At 42.9% G+C, this 12,513-nt stretch overlaps 1 protein-coding gene across 2 annotated transcripts in view; it reads left to right on the forward strand.

Moving 5' to 3' along the window:
• Positions 1-2,274: 2,274 nt before the first annotated feature.
• Tek (TEK receptor tyrosine kinase) overlaps positions 2,275-12,513 on the forward strand; it is a 142,904-nt gene continuing 132,665 nt past the window's right edge. For both annotated transcript variants that reach the window (XM_004658392.3, XM_004658393.3), the window contains exon 1: positions 2,275-2,664. In XM_004658392.3, the coding sequence (XP_004658449.2) occupies positions 2,613-2,664 (52 nt within the window). In that variant the 5' untranslated portion in view covers positions 2,275-2,612. The remainder of the gene's footprint in view (positions 2,665-12,513) is intronic.

A 12,513-nucleotide genomic window follows, 5' to 3' on the forward strand; every position in this document is an offset into this window, starting at 1 on the left:
GGAGAGATGGCGTAGCGGTTAAGCGCTTGCCTGTGAAGCCTAAGGACCCCGGTTTGAGGCTCGGTTCCCCAGGTCCCACGTTAGCCAGATGCACAAGGGGGCGCACGCGTCTGGAGTTCGTTTGCAGAGGCTGGAAGCCCTGGCTCGCCCATTCTCTCTCTCTCCCTCTATCTGTCTTTCTCTCTCTGTCTGTCGCTCTCAAATAAATAAATAAAATTTAAAAAAAAAGAAAAGAAAAGAAAATAAAGAAATTTACTAACATCTAATGAAAAACTTCAATGAACTAGGAATAGTTGTTGTTATTTTATTTTGTTTTGAGATAGGGTCCCACCTAGTTCAGGCTGACCTCAAACTCACTATGTAGCCAAAAATGACCTTGAACTCCTGATCTCCTACCTCTACCTCACAAGTGCTAGGATCACAAGCAGGTACCACCACACTTGACTCTTTTAAAGATTTTTTTTTTTTTACATATTGTTAAGAGTCATTTTTCTAGCCGGGCGTGGTGGCACACGTCTTTAATCCCAGCACTCGGGAGGTAGAGGTAGGAGGATGGCCATGAGTTCAAGGCCACCCTGAGACTCCATAGTGAATTCCAGGTTAGTCTGGGCCAGAGTGAGACCCTACCTCGGAAAACCAACAAAACAAAACAAAACGAAACAAAACAAAACAAAAAAGTGTCATTCCTCTTTTTCAAGCCCTTGGATAGTCAGGAGGGATAACCCATACTAGTAGTCTGTACCTGGGAGAGACTGAGGCAGGAAGACGGCTGGTTGAAAGCCAGCCTGCACCACATACCAAGTTACAGGTCGCCGAAGGTTACATAGTGAGACCCTGTCTTTCAAACAAAGAAACTAAATAAATACAACCATGGAGATATCACTGTTATTTTAAAACTGCTGACACCCAAACTCAAGTTGAACTGCCCTTAAATTTTTGTAGCTGAGCCAATGTTTGAGTCCAGGTGTGCTTCTAGACAGCTGGAACGTCCAGCCCCTGCAGGTCGGAAACACCAAGTGGTTCTCCAGATCTCCCTGACATGATAAATTATAGGGAAAAAATTGTATCTGGGCCTCTTCTTCTGGTGGGTGGGAAAAGGAGATAGCTACAATTCTTTCCTGGGGTGAAGGCAGGTCGTGGGCAGAGTGTTGACTCCATTTGGCAAGTAGAATTTGCATTTTGAACAAATAATAACCCACTGGATGTTTAGGGTCTCTGAAGTTGTTGGAGATATTATTACTCTAATGCCTCTTTTTCTTCTGCTCCCCACCCTCTTTCTGCTCTGCAGAGTTAATCACTTTTGTTTGGCCTTTACAGAAATTATTTAAAAGATTTTTTATTTTTATTTATTTCTTTGAGAACAACAGAGAGAGAGAGAAAGAGAGAGAGAGAGAGAATGAGAATGGGCACATCAGGGTCTCCAGCCACTGCAAACAAACTCCAGATGCACCACCCATGCATCTTCCTTATGTGGGTACTGGGGAATTGAGCCTCAAACAGGGGTCCTTAGGCTTCCCAGGCAAGCGCTTAACCACTAAACCATCTCTCCAGCCCCTATTTAAAAGATTTTTGTACAAGCCAGGCATGGTGACTCATGCCTATAATCACTTGTGGGCTGAGACAGAAGGCTTTTCCTATGCTCTCAGCCAGCCTGGGCTACAGAGTGAAATCTTCTCTAAAACGCCACATCAGTTTTTGTATATAATTTGCTTTATAACACTACTGGTCAATAACTATGAAATTCTTCTCATTACTAAGATCTTCCTATGCCAAGTTCTTCAAGAAATAAGATCATCCTCAGATGAAATGGTAATAAAAATTACAGCTGTAGCCAGTAGCATGCATATGTTTTTGGCTCATGGCCAGCAGATAGGCCATCTGGGTGAAAGGAAAGAGGCTAATAATCGTGGACTCTGGTCTCTCGTGGCAACACTGAGCGTTGACCTCACTGATGCTCACTGAAATTAATTGCCTTCCAGGTTGTGTTTTCTCATATTGGGAAACTTTTTTCCCCACTACAAACCATGCGGGTTACAAGGAGAAAACAAGAGCAAAAACTGTTCCCTACACCCCACAGCCCATCTGTCAGGGAGCCCAAATGGACCCCAGAGAGCTGCTGGAGCTCTGCAAAGGGCTGGTCCTGGTCGCATACCACACATAGGTGGAGGGCTTGTTATTCTCAGTTCCCGCCTATGAGAGGATACCCCATTGTTCCTGAAAATGCTGACCGGGACCATACTTCCAACCAAATATCCCTCTGCCCACACCAGCAGCTGAGGCAGAAGCAGAAGCAACAGATAAGTGGTTGAGTGAACTGCAAGATGGATAGGGTTTGCAGTGCCCCCAGCAGTGCTGATACCAAATGCCTTTAAGATACAGCCTTTCCCATCCTAATCTACAAAGGAAACAGGAAAAAGGAACTTAAAACTCCCTGTGCTCAGACAGAAATGAGACTGTTACCGCCTGCTTCTGTGCTGTTCCTTCTTGCCTCCAACTTGTAAACAAGAGTGAGTAGAACATGCGGATGGAAAGTCACAAGGCTCTGGGTTTTTGAGAGGCTCCCGGGGACTCATGCACATCTGTGGGCGCTGGATGGCGAGATCTGGGGCAGCATGGACTCTTTAGCCGGCTTGCTTCTCTACGGAGTCAGCTTGCTCCTTTCTGGTAAGGTTTGGATTTTTCAGATTTTATTTTTTATTTTTTAGATGGACAATGATTACTAGGTTCTCTCACCGAATCTCAGTGCTGGCTATCAAGGGATGTCTGTGGCCCTGGCTCCTTCCAGTGTATGTCGGTAAAGGTTGGAATTGAGAGTCTCTGCCGCATGAACTGAGTTTTCCAGTCTTCCTTGCGGATAGTTGTCTCCTGTGTTGCTGTGACTCTCTTAGGTCTATTAAGTTACCTTATTTGAAGGGATTTGCTTATTCTTTATTCTTGTGTCTGTCTTATTTTCTTGCTCCTCATTTTCATGTATTCTGGCATGCTTCTTTATGAAAAAAACAACAGAATCTTGTTTTACCTGCTTCAAAGACTCTTTTCAGTAATTTTTAAAGAATGAAATCCATATTGATATTAGTGGAGCCCCACTTAAGGCAATATACAGATTGTTATTGTTAAGAGAAAAAAATACCTGTCTGTAATATCTCTATCCTATTTTAATCCAAGTAGCCCAGTTCTGGGATGTGTGTCTGAGGGTCAGTTGAGGGTAATTAGGCTATATTTTAGTTTTTAAAATATATCCGTAAGTTTATTGGCCCACTGAACCCAATGAAGGCTTAGACAGTTACTAAGATCCCTGGCTTCAGAATGTCACTGAGTTCCAGTGTGGTGCTAAGAAATGGTTGGCCACTATGAACTTGGGTCTTGGGAACTCCACAGCAGGGTGGCCTATAACTCCTGCAGCTGGTGTAAAACAGGCTCAAGAGCAGATCACAGACGCTGTCATCACCATTAGTTTCTCCCCGTCAGCTTGAAACTATTTTAATTACTATAATGAAAACTGAAATTGGAAATGAATTTGAGAAAATGTACTGAACTTATGGCAAGTCTATATTAGCATGGTAAAATAATCCAAATATACACTGATTCTTGTTATTTTATATTCTTCTATGTGTTTTATTAAGTATTCAAATAATTAATTTTGGGGCTGGAGAGATTGCTTCGTGGTTAAGGTATTTGTCTATGAAGCCTAAGGACCCAGGTTTGATTCCCCAGAACCCACATAAGCCAGATGCACATGGTGGTACATGTGTGTGGAGTTCGATTCCAGTGGCTGGAGGCCCTGGCACTCCCATGTCTCATAAATAAATTAAAAAAAATAAAAATATTTAACAAAATTAACTCAATAAGGTAGCAGAATTGCAGTTTATTTGTTGCATAGCTTTGCAGCTTGTTTCTGGTGACCAATGTGTTGGAAATATATATTATTATTTTTTTTTTCAAGATACGCTCTCACTCTGCTCCAGGCTGACCTGGAATTCACTCTGTATTCTCAGAGTAGCCTCATACTCAGTGATCCTCCTACCTCTACCTCCTGAATGCTGGGATTAAAGGCGTGTGCCACCACACCCAACTTAGTAATATTTTTAAGTATAGCATAAATTGTTGTAAAAGAAATATTATCTTGGATGTTTTCAACATTTATGGAGATTATATTAACGGAGAAACTGTGTTGGTTCATGCTCATGAATATGTACTTTTAAGCAATTAAGTTCCCTGTTTTTGGCTTGCTTTTCAAGCACTACATTTATCAGTGCCATGAAATCTGGAACTGATTTCGCACTAGGGGTTCCACTAATGAGAAGCCCAGGTGTCTGCATTTGCTCTGATATGGTTTTTAGATGAAACAATACACATGCTTACATATCCTCACAGCTGTTTTAATTCACTATGTCTCCTAAAATGACTTGTTATGGCACTGTGTAATGTAAGCTTAGAAAAGCTGTCATAAAATCAGGCAAAGGGGATATGCCATAATAGTTGCTTGATATCTTGATTTAAATTGCTTGAAATTTACTTCAGGAGGGAAAAGACCACAGGGAGAGGAAGGAGGTCATGTTCTTGTTAGAAAGAAGCCAGATTAGTTTCAAGGGCAGGTCTGTTGTGTTGATTCTTAACTTGCATTCTGGAATGAAAACTCCATGAGTATGAACCTCAGGACTTGACCACTGCAGCATGTCCACAGTCCTAGGCGCCTGTCTTCACACCAAACTCCACTGGTGGATGGTGGCAATGGAACAAGGGATGTAGGGCATATGCAGTCTCCTCGCCTTAGTCTAATGGGTGGTCCCATACCCCCTCTTTGAACAAACGTAACTGAAACAATATCCCATGTTTGCCTCAGTAAAGGTGCTCTGACTCATAGTTGGGAGAAGTGTGTAGCTTTCAGAAGCTTTTCCATAAACTTCCCAAGAGTCTGATGCTTTCCTCTCCCAATTGAGAAACAATGCCCATTTCAGCTTATAAGCGAGTTGTATTAACACATTACCTTCTCCATACCTTCCCATCTTCACCAAACCAGGCACTTGGCTCTAGAGTTGTGTACACTGAAAAATCAAACAAATATCACTGTTTTACCATGGAATTTTCCTATATGATTAACATTAATGCAATAGGAAGTCTTTAGATAGCCTGCCTTCATATCTCTTTCCTGTCTTGTCTGAAATTTCAAACACAGGGATTGAGAGATAGCTAACAGAGATCTTGTCAAGGGTGGCAGAGGAAATGCAATTGTTAGGAAAGTGGTCCCATGTGGACCCTCCTCATTAAGGCAGGGCTCAAGGACACCTCTGGGATTTATTCTCAAAGGGAAGAGTTCGCTTTCTGCCCAGATGCTCCCTTCCAAGCATTGTTATGAGCACTTCCCTTCCAGCCCTGCCCTGGGAGAGCTTCCTGGAAGACTTGCTTCTCCCAAGGCATCTCTCCAGGAGGGAAGGAGTCTTCCAAGTCCATCTCAAGAAGACAGCCTTGGGCTGGAGAGATGGCTTAGCGGTTAAGTGCTCGCCTGTGAAGCCTAAGGACCCCGGTTCGAGGCTCGGTTCCCCAGGTCCCATGTTAGCCAGATGCACAAGGGGGCGCACGTGTCTGGAGTTCGTTTGCAGTGGCTGGAAGCCCTGGCGCGCCCATTCTCTCTCTCTCCCTCTATCTGTCTTTCTCTCTGTGTCTGTCGCTCTCAAATAAATAAATAAAAAATGAACAAAAAAATATTTTAAAAAAATATTAAAAAAAAAAAGAAGACAGCCTTATGTACTTTAGGAGATTTAGATAGGTGGGCTCTGAGTTCTTCTGGAAAAAAAAAAAACACGATTTGTCACCTAAGCACCACTCATCAAAAAATACTTGTGATCATGTTAACCTCCTTATTCCTTGTGGATGGCTTTTTGGCTAACACACAGAATCAGGATTTAGCTAGATTTCTCTAGGCTATAAGGGTGGACCAAGCCCCAGCGATACCATTTCAACCATAGATGTGTCAAATTTGTTTTCTGGTTCAAAAAAAAAAAGTGTGTATATTCAATGTGAAAAAGAGCTGATTGGTTGAAAGTTCTTATGAAGAACACCTAGATTTTGGTGATATATAACAGTCACTGGAGCCAGTACATGTTCAGCTTGCTAGAAAGAAAATGCGTAAACTACAATATGTTATATTGGCAAAACTAGAATGACAATCACTTCAATATATTGCTTAGCATATACCCATTAGACATGAAGGCCTAGAGAAACTCGACAGCAAGAAGCAGGCAATATAAAGCAGTTTAAAACTTGGACTATGGTGTAACGGTGTAACCACTTTTAAATTATGGTGTAAAAACCCAGATTAGATAATCATAGCAAGTTGCATTTTCTTCTTCTTCTTCTTTTTTTTTTTTTTTTGGATAAGAGTACCCATTTATAAGGGTTGTTTTAAGGATAAAACATGGTGGTGCATGCAAAGCACTTAGACAGTAAGTCCTCCCCTAACAAAGCTAGTGTCATTAATGAAAGTGCAAGTGCAGCTATGAGCACCACCGTGAAAGTCCAGACTGATATTGTCTTTCCCACATGTAGATAAGTTTCTTGCTACGTCTAGTCTCCTCCACAAGACTTAACATAGTGCAATCCCTTTGAGTTTAGACTCCATCCATCCACTCACCCTGTTCATGGTCCATCTTCTTCTCTAGAATCAACACATTCTTTCCTGTTGGCCCTCATTTATGCTGTTTTATCCTTTTGGGTATAACAAGTTTTCAGTTTTACAAACAGAATTCTATTCAACCTTCTGTGGACCAGCCCTTTCTCTTTGGTTTTCCCTTAGTTCTGTGCAGGCCAACAGAATATGTCTTTGAGCTGTCATATGCTGATTTAGCCCAATTAGACTCTTAAATATTGGACAATAGATATTATTTCTTTTCTATTTGCATCAGTATATTTAATGTATAATAATTTTTACTGAACAGAGTTTAATAATCATGGTAAGGAACTGTTGGTACTTTATTGTAAACCTGCAAGAAAAAGGGAATGTAAGAAACTTGGTATGGTGGCATATATCTGTAATCCCAGCATTTATGAGGTGAAGGTAGGAGGGTCAGAAGTTCATGATCTACATGAGACCTTGTTTCAAGCAAACAAACAAGGGTTTGCAGTGTATCTATAGATTGTTTTTGATAGGCTAAAGTAACTTCCAATTCATGAGCATGGGAGACCTGCTCCCTTCCCTCAAAAAAAACCACACACACACACACACACACACACACACACACACACACACACGGGCTTGCATTAAGTCTATAGATTGCTTTTGGTAGAAGAGCCATTTTCACAATGTTATTTCTTCCAATCCATGAGCATGGGAGGGCTTTCCATCTTCTGGGGTCTTCCTCAATTGCTTTCTTCAGTGTTTTAAAGTTTTCAATGTTAGAGGTCTTTCATGTCTTTGGTTAGGTATATCCCGAGGTATTTTATGTAGTTGCTTTTAAAAATATTTTTATTTATTTATTTTGGAGAGAGAGAGACAGAAAGAAAGAGCGAGTATGGACATGCCAGGGCCTCTTGCTACTGCAGACAAACTCAAGATTCATGTACCACTTTGTGCATCTGGCTTTAAGTGGGTACTGGGGAATCAAACGGGGGCCATCAGGTTTTGCAAGTAAGATTCTTTAATTGTTGAACCATCTCTCCAGCCCCCAAGGTATTTGATTTTTGTGGCTATTGTGAATGGCACTACTCTCCTTATTTCTTTATTAGTATGTTTTTTATAAGAATATGAAAATACAAAAGACCTACACATAATAGGTCCAGTCAATATTTTCTTATAGATAGGGGAGGGGCTTGAGAGGCCACTCCCCTTCCCTAATGAGCTAAGGACAGTCCAATGTTCTTGGGGACTCATTCTCTTATGTAGCATAGCCACTAGGGGCCTGGTGAGAAGAAGAGAGGGAGTATAGTGGGATTGGGGGAACAGAGGAGAGAGATATAGGGCATATATGATCAAAATATAACATATATGAAAATATCGAAGGTCAAATTAACAAAAAACAAGGTCTGGGGATATAGCTTCAGTGGCACAGTGCTTGCCTAGTGTGTACATAGCCTTGGGATTGATGCCCAGCACTGCAAAAAAATTAGATGAAAGAATAGTAAATATTAAATTCAACATCTAAATAAGATAATGTTGACCTCACTGCTTAGTTTAATATATAAGGAAAAGACGTGATAGTTGCAAATGAGAGCTTTGTAAGGTAATTTTTTTTTACTTTTCTAGAAAAATCATGAATACTATCAAAAAAACATAGCCAATTGTAATTTTGAGGCATGCATAACCAAATAATTATTTTGAGACAGGGTCTCAGTATATATACAGCCCAGGCTAGCCTGAAATTAGCCTTAAACTTGACATCCTCTTCCTTTGGCCTCCCAAATGCTGAGATTACAGGTGTGAGCCACTATGTTTTGCTGGAATTATTTTAAAATCAAGGAGATGAAAATGAAAAGGAAATCAAGGACTTGTCGTGAGAGAAAGCCATCTAAAAGAAAAGGAACTGGTGGGGGATAAAGTAAACATGCTGATTGTGAGGTTACATGGAAGGGAGGTGTTTAGCAAAATTTGGTCCTTCAGATCTGAAGCTCAAAAGAAGGGAATTAGGTCAAGGATTAAGACATGGATATTTAGATACCCCAAATGGCAATGAGGGGATGATAGAAGCAGCAAAATCAATCAGGTTGCTTTCCAGGGACTTTAGAGAAGTGGTGTTACAGTAGCCACACAAAGAGTTTTAAGGGGAGACAGGAGAGCACCAAGGTGACAGCCTGGAGATATGTTATTTTGCAGAGAGCCAGCTGCACTGGCACATTACCCACTGAGCTCGCGAGGGGTGTCAGGGGATCAGCTGGCATCACTCCCAGCCTTCAGGAAAGGGAACATCCAAAGTTGCCTCCCTTATTTCTGGAATTTTAGACTGATAACCCAGTTCCCACCAGTCTGGCCACTCTTCCTTAACTCACGTCACAGTGGGAAATGGGTTTTAGACCTAGCCATGTCTGCTCTGCTCTATACCCACTCCCGTGGCTTCTTTTTGTCCCGCCGGTAGTCTGACCATTTTCCTCCCCAGGTTCCTTCTGCAAGGGAGGAAAGGTGTGAAGGCTGAGATCTCCAGAAAGGCAAGGACTTTCAGCTTTTCAGCACATCTGCTGATAAGGGTACTCAGTTCCCATCGTTCTGTGTCTGACATGGGACCAGCCACAGGAGCCAGTCAGGCTGGAGGGGCGCAGGGGGTGCTGGGTGACTGCTGTTTGCTCTCAGCCTGTCACAGCCCCTTGTCCAGGGCTTGACCAGGGAGGTGTGTGTGGTGGCCACACCCATCTCAGCAGATCTGTCAGCTTTCCCGCTTTTGTTAGAGGGTGATATCATGCTTCCTGGGGGGAGCTCTGGAAGACAATGCGTGGCCACTTTCCTCCAGATACAATGGGCGGAGTCAGGAAGGCAGTATTGACATTGCTGAGGCTGGGGAGCCACTCATTGCTCTCTGGCCGTCAGATGGTGAACCAGCTTAACCTTGGCACACAGGCCTGGGTTGTGCAAGGAGTCTGGCTGCATTGCCAAAAGGGACTCCACCCTGGGGACAGACGTTCTTTAGACATCTGGGAATCTGGGATGGGCTTTAAATTCAGATGCCTGTGTCAAAACAACCAAAAAAAAAACCAAAACAAAACAAAAATTGTACCAGTAATAACAAAAATAGGTTGAATACCTCTATGTGCCAAGTACTTTAATATAACTTTTAATACCTTACCATAACCTTGTCCCTTGGATATTATCATTAATTTTTTTTTAGTAGATAGGATAACCAAGATTCACAAAGGTCAAGGGACTTGACCAAAGTTAAAATGCAGTAGGCATCTATTATTTGGAGCTGCCTATCATGCCTACTTTTCAAACATAGCCATACTTTCCCTCTGTGTGATTCTGATGGGATTGCAGGTCACGGATCATAGAATGTTCTATTTACCTACAAACAGTATTTGGGTTACTTGGAGGATGCAGAGTCATTTAGACCTTTACTTAGAGAATTTATGAACACTTTGAATATAAGATATCCTTTTTTTTCACCTTTCCTGGCCATGTTAAGGCAACAAATGAGGCTGATGTCAGCACAGAACCAAGGCAAGCACTGAAATTCTGCAGCTATGTGGGCTTGGTTATTTGCTCTTGCTATTTTGAATTTGTTTCTGTTTCCTGGAAGGGAAGCATCCTGAGTGACCATATGCCTCAATAGGAAATGATGGAGAACAAGGGTTAAGCAGTGAATGACCTGCAACTAAATCCTGGGATCTTTGAAGCATGTCACTATGCTGTCTTTTAGTTAGTATTTCATGGTCTCCTCAGGTAACATCCTAGAAAACCAGGCTACTAGCATTTATTCATGTGGCTTGGGGAAGATTTTAAACGAGGAACTACTTAAAAGTCCTTGGCACAGTATGGTATAGGGTAAGCACTCAAAAATCAGATGTTCTTAGCCATTTGCTTTATGCCCAAAGCTGGACCCTCTTACATTGCCGTATGCTAGTCCATTGGTTGCATATCTGCATCCCCAAGCCTAAGAAACCCGTGTTCTATGTGAGGGTGACTCACTGACTTCTTTCACTGCCTTAAAGCTATACATGTATCAAGAACAAGGAGAGAGAAACTTAGATTTATGTGTTCTTGGACTTCAGCTAAAAATCTGGATGGCTAGGTGAGGGAGTTTCTTCCTGTGACTCAGCCAGTCAGCAAGAGGGGACTACCAATTTACCTTGTTCTCTGGGTATCAACTCAACAGAGGCTGTGGGGCAGTTGTCACCTGTAGGTTTCCACCCCATTTATACCTAGCCTGTTGCCTTCTCATTGACATTGACTCTGCCTCACTTCTAAGTAAGCTTGTCACTGCTTAACAATACTCGAGTGCATGTGTGTCAATAGCCCTCCTCTCATTTCACCACTTCTCAGCTTCCTTGTATCCCACTCTTTGCATCTGGAAAGCATTGGCTAGTCTTCTGGGGTTGGTTTAAACATCATGTATTTCCCCATCTCCCCGACTTGGGCAGGAAGGTAGTAGCTGTAGTTGGTTGATGTCAGTAGCTTTCCAGATACCAATCATTGCCTCCTCCATCAGCATATTGTGACTCACAGTTCCTCATGCTACACTGGAGGTGTGTTGCACTCATTCATACTAGGCCTGTTGAGCTTCTAAATATTTACCTTCAATCCTTCATACATTTGTGTTGTTTCTTCTGCTTGGAACATCCTCTTCATCTTCCTGACATATGCACTGTGACCTTCCTGCATGGGTTAGGGCTCTGCCTTCCTCTGAGACAAAAACATGCCCAAAGACAAGATAGACAGAGCAGGAAGGTTACCTGGGAGGTAATCCCATGGAGAATGAGAGACCGGGGACATGGAATTGTACAAGCACTCATGGCCAAGTTGGCCGCAAGACTCTGGTGCCACAGACACTTTGAGGAGCCTTAAGAAATGACACTCAGAACAGTTCACCTGGAAATGAAAAGGAGAGGCATGCCATGCATCTATTGCTGTTCTCTGGTTCAGTAGGACAAGTGGGTGAGATGGTGAGATCAACTGTGGGACCTGGGTTAGCTGTGTGGTGATTGCACCTGCTCACGGCTCAGAAGTGGCTTCTGCAGCTGACAGAGGGTGGCATTTCGTGGGACCTAAGATGCTCCAGATGCAGATGCTTGCCTTAGTTGCAATGTGTAGTTTTCTTGGTTGTACTGACTAGGCTATGAGCTGTCTTTGCTATTTCAGTATTCTTAACACCAGGCCTACACAGCATAGGAGTGCTGGCGGAGAAATGCTTCTCTGACTGGAAGACCTCCAGGGCATGCAGGGGCATCTGGGTGGGGCCTTAAAGTCTGTTCTTTCAAGCCAACTCGCTTTTCAAGCATCAGCATTCAGGCAGAAGGGAGGAGAAGGAGGCAGAAGAGGGAGCTCAAGAGGAGGTGGGTTTAGGACAAGAGGGAGCTTTGGGACCCCACTAGCTACAGCACGCAGTAAATGGGGTGATGAAGCTTCATGGTTACTGGATGACACCATGCACAAGCAGCCATGTCCTGGCCAGCATTCACTCTAGATGGCCTATTTGTCTACTAAGAGCAGCACCCAGGCAGAAGGCTGGGAGATCCAACATCCAGAATAGGTGGGAAGTGGAAGAAAAGGATGGGAAGGGTGCCTTTGATGCCTGAGAAATATCAGCACCCAGGGAAGAGGGCACTAGGGGGCCCATGTGGGCCCCAGGTGGTCAAATTGGCCACCCAGTGGGCTCCTGGATGATCTGAGGAGGGGCCAGGAGGAAGCCCAGGAGAAGCACAGGCACAACAGGTGGCCTGAGCAAGGAAGGCCCTGGAGGATAAGCCTAATACCTCCGAGACAGGCTTCAGGTCTAGTATGTCTTAAGCCCTGAATGCCATACATCTTCACTACTCTTTTTTTAAAAATATAGTATATTTTATTTATTTATTTATTTGAGAGAGAGTGAGTGTGCC

Source organism: Jaculus jaculus, chromosome 1 (assembly GCF_020740685.1).
Source record: "Jaculus jaculus isolate mJacJac1 chromosome 1, mJacJac1.mat.Y.cur, whole genome shotgun sequence".
NCBI lineage: Eukaryota > Metazoa > Chordata > Mammalia > Rodentia > Dipodidae > Jaculus > Jaculus jaculus.